At 33.4% G+C, this 12,675-nt stretch overlaps 1 protein-coding gene across 5 annotated transcripts in view; it reads left to right on the plus strand.

Annotated features, from left to right (window-relative positions):
- Nucleotides 1-12,675, plus strand: part of LOC125678948 (alpha-1,6-mannosylglycoprotein 6-beta-N-acetylglucosaminyltransferase A-like) — a 69,517-nt gene that overhangs the window by 27,167 nt on the left and 29,675 nt on the right. For all 5 annotated transcript variants that reach the window (XM_048917771.2, XM_048917772.2, XM_048917773.2 and 2 more), the window contains 5 exons: nucleotides 115-197; nucleotides 1,325-1,414; nucleotides 3,872-3,949; nucleotides 4,462-4,632; nucleotides 11,586-11,652. In XM_048917771.2, the coding sequence (XP_048773728.2) occupies nucleotides 115-197; nucleotides 1,325-1,414; nucleotides 3,872-3,949; nucleotides 4,462-4,632; nucleotides 11,586-11,652 (489 nt within the window). The remainder of the gene's footprint in view (nucleotides 1-114; nucleotides 198-1,324; nucleotides 1,415-3,871; nucleotides 3,950-4,461; nucleotides 4,633-11,585; nucleotides 11,653-12,675) is intronic.

Here is a 12,675-nt window from a genome sequence, read left to right on the forward strand (position 1 = left end):
AAATATAATGCCAATCATTAAGTTCTCATGTCAGTCTTGATTCATTATTGATATCCAGTAATGATTTAGTCAGTTTGTTTTGTGATTTTGAAATATTTCATTGAATTTTGTCAGATTTAATTCTTGGGAGGACAGAGGCTTGCACACTCACTGAACAAGACAAACAAGTATACTCAAAATGTGAAGGAAAGCTAGAGGTATGGGAACTCTTCTCGCATGAAATAAAATAGGAGGTAACTCTGTAAGGCATACATATCAGTTATCGTCATAATCATGTATTCTTTAAATTGCATTTATTTAATTTTTAGGTCACCTGAGTCACTCAGGTAACCTATTGCCATTGGTCTTCGTCCGAAGTCGTGTGTCATCCATTGTCTCTTAACAATTTTACATTTCTATCTTCTTGAAAACTATAAGGCCAATTGTTACCGTTTTTGATGTGAAGCATATCTAGGATAAGAGGAATATAAATTGTGATATTTATTACCTTACTGCTCCTGGGGCCTTATGGACAGGGCCAAATATACTAAAAAAAAGGCAATTTTTTCCAAAATCTCCATATATACTCCCATGTATATTTGATAAAAACTAAATGCATGAATATGATGTCCATGAAGCCTTCTATCAAAATTATAATATTCATGACCCCTGGGTCAAGGGTTCAGGCCCTTGGGCAGGGCCAATATGACCATATAGTGAAAATGTATTAAATCTTAGAAAATCTTCTTTACTCCCACATATGTTTGAGAAAAACTAAATGCATGATTATAATGTTCATGAAACTCTCTACTAAATTGTGAAATTCATGGCTCCTGGGGGTCAGGGGTTCAGGCCCTTGGGATAATAAAAATGTATCAGAATTTCTTTTTTCTTTTCTACTTTCACAGTCATGCGAGATAAATCAAATGCATGGTCATGATGTCCGTAAAATCTTCTTCTTAAATTGTGAAATTTATGGCCCATGGGTCAGGGATAGGTAGGAGTTGGGGGGATGTCAAAATGATATATATTCTTCAAACTTCCATTTTGATTTATATGCTTCAAACTTCCATTTTGATTTACATGTATATGCTTCAAACTTCCATTTTTCCTTCTTCTGTAAATGAATAGGAATTATATGCATGTTTTGAAAGATCATACACATGTGTACAGAGGACTCCATATTGAGGCTTAAATGCGAATACGAGATTCCCTGTAGGGGCTATGATACTCAGGTGACTGTTTAGGCCCGTGGTGTCTTAAAAAATTTCATGTCACTTTGAATAGTAAAAAGTTACTGCTTTAACATTATACTTTACATTTCATTTATACTATTTATTTTCAGTGGATGCGGCAGATGTGGCAGTCTGACGCTTGTTACGCCTCGTATGGAGTGGACGGATCAGAGTGTTCATTTCTAATGTATCTCAGTGAGGTTTGTAGTTCAAACTGATGTTACTGAAAATAGAAAAGGAGTGCACTTAATGCACTTAATTTGGACCTCAGTAAGATAGTGGAAAAATGAGTTTCAAAAACAGCATTCATATTTTTTAAAATGATACTCTACTTGGAACTAACTTTAAATTGAAAGTTTGATTTTATGAGTAGTGAGGTAAATTTTTGATGCATTGTTATTAAATTTGATAAGTTTTCCATAGAAAATTGAGGATGGTCACATTTCAGCCCCTTTTTTCAGTCTATGCATATTTAGTGCATGAGTTCCCAATGCTTTCTGGAGTGTAATAGTTTAGTATATTCTATAAAACACCGTTATATTACAATGTTTTCTGGAGTGTAATAGTTTTGTATATTCTATAAAACACCGTTATATTACAATGTTTTCTGGAGTGTAATAGTTTAGTATATTCTATAAAACACCGTTATATTACATTACTGTGGAATCATCATTGTTCGTGGGGGATTGATGTTCGTAGATTTCGTGGGTCACTCTTACCCATGAATCTACGTGTCCCCAAACATTTTTTTGAACCAAGAAGAGTTATCTCTCCAAGTGACATCATATCGCTTACCCACAAAATTACATTCCCACGAACCAGAAAAATTTTGCTTACTCACGAACATTGGCCCCCACAAATTAAAATGATTCTACAGTAGCTCAGAAATATGAAAGTGTGGGAACTAGTGTTTGACCTTAACGCCTGTCTATCGATTCAAAACCAACAAATAATCAAGAAGATCGATAAATTTAAAGTATTGTCAGTCCTTTAAATTGGACTGGTAAAAATCATGATCAAATTATAATTGAACATGAAAAATAGATTTAGGTGCCTCTGAATACTGTGGTACTTATTTCTTACAATTTGATCCCTTGTTTTTTATCTTTATATTGTTTTCAATGCATCATCAGTTTTTTTCTATTTAAAACTGTAAGTCTTAATAATACCTTCGAAAACATCAGAAAGCAAAAGAAATCGCATTTATATCTTTTAACATGAGATACATCTGTTAGCGGTGATTTTTGAAAAAGCATTTTGGAAAATAAAGATATTATTTAATTCAACAATATGTTTTTTCATAAGGTTATTTGAATTAATGCGAGAATAAAGGAGTCAAAGTTTAAACACATTTCATATTCTAAATGTGCTTTTTCTGGTACTGGTTTCTTTTGACATCGTAGATAGCCAATATGATGCTTTGTTAATCCGTGATGTCAACAGAAAGGGCTTTTTTCACTCTGAATGCACTTTCCTTCACTTCATTATTAAAATCATATCCATTGATTCGCTCACGTAAATCGCTGCACAAGGTGTAGCAATCGATGTGAGTGGATCAAAGGTTCTGATTCAAATCAGATTGCTTTCAAAGTTGAGTGATGGAGATATTTCGGTATTGATTAGTTTGTTATTCTACTGTAACACTGCATTGAAAAATGGATGATAACTCATCATTTATGTGTTTTAATCAATTCTTTATAACAGTTATATTTCAATCTGACTAAAGTACAGACCTATATTATATATATAGATCTGTACTTTAGTCAGATTGGTTATATTTGTTTGTGGTTTAGTTTATATATACAGTGTATATATGATTTATCTACAAATAAAGAGTTGTGGTAATGTAATGGATAGCGCATTCTCTAAGGGTGTCCTGCCCTGGTCTCGAATCCACAAATGAGCACTTTTTTTTTTTAAGAAATGGATTTGTGTTATACACATGTATGCGTGTCTAATGGTTATAAGTTTGAAGAAAACAATAAAGTCAAAAGGAATAGTGATGGTGCACATTAATAAATAACCGTGCTCTATGCGAAAATAGCATGATATTGAATTGCATACATAGGGACAAACTAACGGGAAGCACACACACACATATATATATATATATATATATATATATATATATATATATATATATATATAATGACATTCCCCAAATAATAGAGACACCGGTAGGAGACGTGTATTCATGTTTTGATTTTGCAATACTCTCAGAGTGCTTGTTATCTTAATATTTATTCATATTAAAAAAAGTTTACATCTAAGTGTTAACTATGAGGAAAAACTTGCAATGTAAGTACCTGTATTGATTGTGTCTAGCCAAGCTTGGAGTCAACAATGTCAAAGAGGAGGGGATGCAAAAAGTAGCCGGGGACAGACCATCCATTTTAGTGTTTAACCAAATGTCATAAAGTGGGAGGGTGTTCAACTTCCCTCCCTCCTCCATTTTTTTGTTGTTGAAAAATTATACTAATACCTGCATATTTTACCACATTTTCAATTAGCCCCCCCCCCCCCCCCCCTTTTATTGGTGCATAGTTGAGGAGACTAAATCATAATTGAGAAAGCAATATCTTGCTAATGTAACCAAATATATCTCCAGTATTATTCGTTTGTTATTTGGTAATGTTGCTTATTCCTTATATCAACAGGTTGAAGGATGGTGCCCAAAAAGGACCTGGAAGAAAAGTATCAAAGTCCCTGTGGAAGATGTTTCCAAAATTCAATATGTAACTCTCATGCCTTTGATTTCATTGCTACCTAAATGTATTTTGTAATTGTTCAGTACACATAATATAGCCTTATGATTGGAAATGATATCAATCAATTCTGAGATGTACACTTATGAAAAACAAGCAGTATACCTGTAAGATGTACAAAGTGCTTACACACCAGTACTTTGAAAAATATGGCATTCAACATTCATATATATAGTCTTCCCTGTAATGAAAGTATAGTGAAACCTGTTTAGATTGACATGCACTTGGAGACACATTTTGTGTCAATGTAGACAAGATGTCAAATTGCACAGTAAAAACTTTAAAAGATGGAAATGAGGAAATTAGGAATGAAAATGAGGGTTGCAATTCACAAGAATATGGATTAGATGTGTCAGATTTAGACAGGTGTATTTGTGCAGCACTGATCTTAGAAGTTTGTAACTTGCATAATCGTCAATTTCTCACCAGGAACATTGATTGTGATGGAATATATGATTGTGATGAAATATACTGATTTGTAGGCTGATATAAATGATAACATAGAAGATTTGATGAAGATATTGGTGGATCCAAATGAGAGACAGGGGTATGCTTGGATCAGAATGAGGGTTCGCAAAATGTGGCCAAAGTGGGTGACTGCTGTCAACAGATTAAAAACAAAACAGGACCTGAACAAACGCAGACGGAAAAAGGTTTGATTGAAACTTTTGGTGTATATAAGTATGATAAGTAGAATACTGTACGCATACTGAATTTGGTGCAGTCAAAATTTAGTGCATTCCCCCATTGTAGGCAATATAGTGCAATCATAGGCAAATGCATTTTAAATGTGCAACTACATATATACAGTAAGTGTGTATGAAAATCACCTTGTTATGAAAATAGTCTAATCATTGCTTTGCTATTTTAAAACTGATATAAAGTAGAAGTAATTTTACAAAATAGTAAAAGTAAAACTTTCTTGTTTACATACAGTACACGGCACGAGTTTTATGCGTGTTCCACGCAACGCGGTGGAACAAATTTGCCCCAAACACGGTGGACCTTTAAAATTGTCGGCACCTTTGAAGTCCTATTTTTCCGCACGAGCTAGACATTGAAGTCCACGGAGGATCTCCGTGGATGCCACCGCGCATCTCCGTGGATGTTACCTGTACCTCTGTCGATGCCATCGTGTACCTCCGTGTGATAAAACAAAGAAATAATTTCCGAAATGATTCACCCAAAAAACCTTTTCGCTTGGCCATCATACATGCCCTCACCCCATTACTTATTTAGAAATTAGCTATAAATCATTCAATTCTTGTAATTGTTGTTTAATGATACGTTGGTGTTTTCGGTTTATATCCGTATGTAGACTTCCCTGCAGACGTTCACACCTTTTTATAAAACGCCCAAATTCTCGACATCCTGTATATAAACACCTGTGTTATTCCTACCACTCGTCGGTACATTGTTTCACGGCACGTGCAGCACAATTTCACCAAATAAAAGAAGGGTCATGAACAACGACAATCACATGCCAGTAATTTCAATTTGATAAACAGCAGTTCAAAGAAATGTGTACCATAAGCAATAGTTTATTTTTACGTAAGGTTTTCATTGTAATTAGGAATATGTGATTAAGGTCAGCTATATACATGTACATGTTTACATTGGATATGAATTTCATTATGTACTCAACTGTGAAGCAATGTGAGCAAAGAATCAAATTTTTATCACTTAAACAAATAAATATTAAAACTATCTTTACTTTTAAACAAACCTTTAGAAAACTCCGTACTTTCATTAGGAATATTTCATTAGAATGCCCATACTTCACATTAATAATAACACGTTTTTTTTAGGTTTTTTTTTCTAACTTGATAAATACTTTATTACACGCATGTATTATTTACTAAATGTATATATAACAGCTTTTTGTCTTTATATTTTTATATACCATTGCATAATGGTGATGAGATCCAATAAATTGAATTGAGTACATGTAGTCTTGAAATATCACAAAGTAAAGAGTTGACAACGATTGAAATAAAAATGCAGACGTTTTCTCGTTTATTCAGTAACTCAATAACTTGGGCGTCTTCTGAATGAAAGTTGTAAAACAAACGTACTAGGTTTTGGTCAGTTATAACATAATACGGAGGTAAAATTCATCTAATCTCCGCTAGCAATGGGTTTTGAGTCAACTGTGCCTTCGTGCACGAATAATCTCGGCTAACTAAGATGAAAAAAAACCCTTTTTTTATGATTACCAATGCTCTCTCTCTCTCTCTCTCTCTCTCTCTCTCTCTCTCTCTCTCTTGCTTTCACTATCTAATGCATCTAAAGATTAAATTAAAGATTTTAATAATCGATAGCGTATATGAATAAAAGCAAATAATCGTCAAGTCTTTTCTGTTTATATTTATATTAGTTTTTTTTCATGAACTAGTTGCATTTGACACCGAGGATTTACATCCTTAAATATTGATTACAATCACGTAGAATCGGAGAGGGTGTACTTTGAAAATTTGAAAGGTTTTCGTAATCGGACAATTTAAGCACCATTTTTGTTGTTATTTTATTGCTTGTCAAGAAATTTACACAGCTTAACCGGCAACATACCCCTTCTGATACATTGAAAACTATAAGTAATGTTAGCACGGGGCTTTATAAAGTTCAATCTGCTGTTTGGTCATACTTCATCATTCAATAACTTATTCAAAATAAAAAAAAAATGTTTGTCGGGTTAGCGGTACTATGATGTATGACTATAACAATGACCTGTGTATAACTTGTACATTCCATGCAAATTCGAAGGGGTTTTCGCCTCAGTAGAACAATGGGAGTCAGCTAATCCGTGTATTTGAAATCAACAGAAGTAGATCTGATATCGCGCCGACCCAATATATTTCACACTTTTCATGAGAAGTCAAAACCCAAACTAGCTAACCGTAATTTAGTTATACTGTGAGAAAGACCCTAGGAATTTGCATGGTATATACTTATTATACAAAAATCATTGCATTATCCAGACACTCCCGATGAACGTTTTTTTTTATGAAAACCTCTATCAAAGTACATCGAACATAAGTCTAGGTCAAATGTAATTAACACGGGATTTTAAAAATAAATCATTCGATGGTTTGTATTTCTGCTTCTATTAATTACGTAATAAATTAATTCCAATTTGTTAATCATCGACAATGCTCTAATTTCTATATTGGATAAAGTTATATTTGTCAAGATGCATATCAACACAATATGATGGAGGTAATTATGTTAAACAGCGCATTTGTCAGAGAGAGAGAGAGAGAGAGAGAGAGAGAACACTCGGTAATTATTAAATATCCCTATCACATGTTGTACATGTATGTTTTTCATTTACTGAATATACTAATTCGCATTCAAAACAGGAATTGCCTGCAAGTACGCATTATTTAAACATAGAATTTAAGAATATTTTAATGAAGAAAGAAGACTAAAAGAAAAAAAAGTCAAAACCAGGTTTTCTTAAAAACATAATATATAGTGTTTGGTATCGTTGGAATCGGCTCAATATGCTGAAAAACAATATAAGTATCAGGGGGGAAAATATTGACATTTTTTCTTATCTTAAAATTCCACCCTTATCTTGATTATTTGGCCTGCGGCACATTTTCACATCTCCCGCAAGGCACCCGTGGCCAGAACAAAGCTTTTAGCAGCTGTGTGTATTCGCAAATAACACACACCGTGGAACATGGAGGACACGGTGTATCTCCGTGGATTTTCCTCCGTGGTCTTTCCACGGTGGGGTGTATAAAACTCGTGTCGTGTACTGTATGGTGGGTGGTCTGTAGTAATCACTGTCTCTGTTTGTCCTTCAGTAATTATGTTCCCCAAACGAAGTTTGGGAACATATTGGTTTTACTCTGTTTCTTCTTCTTCTTCTTCTTCTTATTATTATTATTATTCTTTCTTTCTTCTTGGGACTTTTTTGTCCACGAGTGTTCTCAGAAACTACTCAAGGGATCAATATGAAACCTTTTTAGGATGATAGTATAGCATATGTAGATGTGCGGAACGAATGTCATTTTGTCTGAAAATGCATGCATGTGCATGCACGTGCATTGGATTTTTTGTTTACAAACTTTAGAATCAGTCTAACTTTTTTATTTTTCAATGAAATCGTTTGCTATTTATATCGTAGGTATAACATGGGACCCTTAACTGTTTGGCATCGTCAAAATTTCAATTCTGCACGCGCATGCACGTGTGCTTCAATTTGATTGGATAATACAAAAGCGTTTATAACATTCATGCCAATCAAGGAAATTTAATGATATTTACAGGATAGGTAGACATGTCAAATATCTACAGATCGATGTAATAAAAATTGCAAACGCACAAGCGCACGCACGTGTATTGTCTTTTGAAGTTTCAATTCTTTCAATGACCATAACTTTTTTGTTTTTTGTCAAAATCTTTTCAAACTTGTATTGTATATGTATCTTGATATTCTTAACAAAAGTGTATAGTCATAATTACCATCCGGCACGTACATGCACGTGTGCTAAATTCTGATTGGACGATTTTCAAATCGCCATAACTTTCTTATAAATGATGGAAACAATATGAAATTTATACTGTAGGTATATCTTTCAAATGTCTATTGAATGACATCAACATTGATGCTGAGTCATACTCACGTGCCCGTGTATGCACGTGCATAGCTTTTCTTTCATTTTTCGGGTACTAAAATGGTCATAACTATTGAATTAAAAACTGAAATGAATTCAAATTTACCCTGAGGATCTATGATATGAATGTCTGTGAAATGGTGTCAACAAATTTTCCATTATCAAAATCGCGTGTGCGTGAATGCGCGTGCATTGTAATTTTTGACGTCTAAATTTGAGTATTGGTCTATAACATTTTGAGATTGCAATGAATAGGTTTGAAAATTAGGTTGCAGGTATGTTTTGGGCCTGTTAATTTATTAATAGTCTCAAAATCACTTCCCTGCACGCGCATGCACGTGCGCTTAATTCTGATTGGACGATTTTGAAATCCCAATAACTTTCTTAAGAGTGAAGCGATCGATACCAAATTCATATAGTAAGTATATTGTTCAAATGTCTATTGATTAGCATCAACAAAATTGTTGTGTGGTACTCACGCGCACGTGTATGCACGTGTATTGATTTCGGTCTTTGTAGTTTTGAGTTGCCGTTAATTTCTCGTTTTTCATTGAACAGTTGTGAAACTTCTCTTGTACTCATATAGTCAGACTTGTAATGTATCGAGATGGTCTAATTATGTATATGCACGTGCATGCACGTACGTGCACGTGCACAAAACTCTCAGATCTTTATAACTGATTTGTATTAGCATGAAATGGACTGAACGTTATAAGATAGTTATATATTCACATGTTTCACAGTTTGCAAAGGTCAAAACCACTTGTACTGAAATAAATGACACCACTTGCTAAATGGGGGAATGTTTGGGGAACATCTGTAACGGTCCCCGTTACAATCAGTACTAGTTTCTATAGCTTATGATGACTTGAGTTTCCTTGGAAAGATTTTCATAAAGTTTTATACATAGTACTTGGATTAAGCAGAGAAAGACTCCATCCGATTTTCAGATTTATCAGCTTTGTCGTTACGGAGTTATGTGACTTAGAATTTTTTAATATTAAGATAAGATAATAGCATTTCCTATGGCACGCAACAACTTAAGATTACTAGAGAAAATTTTCATAGAATCTAAACAATAGTATCACTTGAATATGTATTGGCACTTTCGGTGTATCTGCAGATACGTACAAATACTCATGGAATATTATACATTTATTGCATGATAGTGAGGGAGATATGAAGATTTATTCACCCAAGAAAAATCATATAATTTGATTTTTCTTGGGTGAAGACTACAAAAATGCATTTGAAATTGGAGTCCGCTCATCTATAAATTGTATGTAGCTAAGATCGCCCTAGTATTAACACAGCACCGTCAACTTATTAGAAAGTGCAAACAACAAAATTTCCTTGAATGCTGATTTATTTGCTTGTTTTTGCATCAACCAGAACCAGGCAATTTAACTGTGTATCAGAGACCCACATATTTTGTGCATTAAGAACTATAAAAGTACAACGACTCGGACTTACTGTGACGTCACGATAAACTTCGTTTACCTTGACGTTTTTATGGAAAATGCACGAGACTGCCCAAGGGGTGAAATATGATTGGGAGATATGATGTTTGAGAGGGAGATAGGACGTTATATTATTTTTATGTATTGTAATGCACTTCACCATTGGTTCATCTGATATCACGTGTCAAAGTATAGAAATGCGGATTGACTGGGTCTTTCTAATTATAAACATAAAAAAAACTCGGATTGACCTGTACTTTCTAATAATAGGTTAAGGAAATTTTGCTATGTGCAACAATGAATGGGATTCACTGATGTATGTCATTCCAACCAATCAAATTCTCTTTCTGGTCTTTCTAATTATAAACATAAAAGCTCGGATTGACCTGTACTTTCTAATATTAGATTAGGGAATTGAATTTATTAATAAATTGTTATAATTTCCTGAAATGGGAAGATGCTTTATTCATTACATGTTTCATAAAATTACTTTTTATCAGTATAAAGAACCCACACTGAAATTAAAACAGCTTACTATATTTTTTAATCTCAATATGTTAAAAAAAGAAGGAAAAATTGCAATTTCTGTTCCCTAATTTTGTCAAGCATTCTGTGAAAAATGATGTAACAAAAATGTAGCCCTTTCAACCGGTCGATCCATAGGTATATCGACTTCACAGAAAAGCATATCGATCTCGCACTTCGTGCTTGGTCGATATGCTTTTCTTTGAAGTCGATATACCTATGGATCAACCTCATGAAAGGGCTATATTTGTATATTATCATCCCTGACAAGTGGCTGTCTAAACCAATCAGATTATGCATTGCATATAATTCTCATACTGTGTATAATAATAACTCTTATATAACAGGCTTGTGAACTGTATGAAATAGTAGATTTTGATGTAAGGTTGTTTTAACAAATAAAGAGGTCAGAAGTGCAAATTGTAAAGATCGTTACTTTGGCATGTACATAGATTTAATATTGTAGAATCATATATTTTTGTGGCGTCAAATTCTCTTTGAGAAAAATAAGCGTGTTCTTGAATTTGTGGTTGATAAGTTTTTATCCTTTATGTATATGTCATTCCATGCTCTTTAACACCTCTGGAATGCAAGTCTATGACTGTAATGCCTATTACATGTATTACCTAACCTACCACACGTATAGAAACTGTAATTGTTATCCTAATTTTATTTATGATTTTGCTTATCATTAAACAGTTGAACTATTTACTAATCACAGAATAAACAGTCGCATGGTTTAAGCATCTCATTGATGTTCAAAATTAGATAAAAAAGAAATACAATGCACTGATAGAATGGGTTTTGGGTACCGTTCGACTGGTGGCCTTTGGTAGGGGAGAAGACCTGGAAAATTTGTTGCCTTTGTCCTTCAGCCTTGCATGGGCAACAGTTTTCCAGGTCTTCTTCCCTACTTTGGGTCAACAATTTAACTGTTCTCCAAGAAGCCATGCAGTAAATGTATACTGGTGTTCATTTCGAGATACTGTCTTTCAGATACTTGTTCATTTGGGGCTTTTATCCAAACAATCTGGCTGGGGATTCGCAGAAAATCAATTTAAAGGTAAGTAGCATATACAGGTGACTCTCAGTGGCTTGATCTTCAATCTCTCAAAGTGAAACCACATCCCCGATTTTTTTCTTTACAGTCTTGAGAAGTGAAATTTGGGTCCCATGAAACATTTCACTTTCGAAATCTCAGAGTGATGGTAGATATATACACCATCAATCATATAATCATTTCTGCTTGGATCTTACTTTGATATTGAGAACGGTGAATGCCTGGGGATAGTTTGGTCGTGTTAATTAGATGTAAACATGGGTTACAATCACCCATGCTTCTTTTTGGGGTGAATAGTTTAAAGGGACTGGTTCAAGATTTTTGAACAAAATATTTTTTATTTTTGATGTTAAACATTAAAAGTATAACTCATTTAATATTGACAACCAAAATGTCGACCTTCTGAATGCAAGAATAAAAGCTATATTCTAGACTTAGATCTGTGTTATGTAAACAAAGACTCGAGTCTTTTTATGTAATATACAAACTGGTGAAATATGGAATTTGTAATATATAGCATCTTAATTCTGCATAGTCACAAAATTTAACTTTTGGATGACACATTTTACACAAAGAATGCTTGAAATGTGAAAGATATAATAAACTTAGACTGATATCCATTTCTTTTGAAGATTTCGTATTAAAGCAATAACATACCGCAATCTTTGTTTACAAACAAATAATGAACTCTCTAAAATGAGCTTCTGTGATAATGTATAACATTAATTTTTATGTGAAACCTTTTAAACATGTTTGACAGTAAATTTGGATCATTAAAAGTGAAAAATAAAATTTTGGGGAAAATCGTGAATCAGTCTTTAAAATTGTTTAATTGGTCAGTTTTAACGTTACACTTGTGCTTTGTTTCTGTTATTCTGTATAATCTAAATATAAGTAGAAATTACATTTCGTTTGGACTTGACATCATTATGCTTAGTGAAATTTTAAAATGACATTTATCTTGTAAATATGTACATAACATCTATTTTAGCATGAAAAAAAACAACAAATAAATGCATAAAATTT

The sequence above is a fragment of the Ostrea edulis genome, chromosome 2, assembly GCF_947568905.1.
Source record: "Ostrea edulis chromosome 2, xbOstEdul1.1, whole genome shotgun sequence".
Classification (NCBI taxonomy): domain Eukaryota; kingdom Metazoa; phylum Mollusca; class Bivalvia; order Ostreida; family Ostreidae; genus Ostrea; species Ostrea edulis.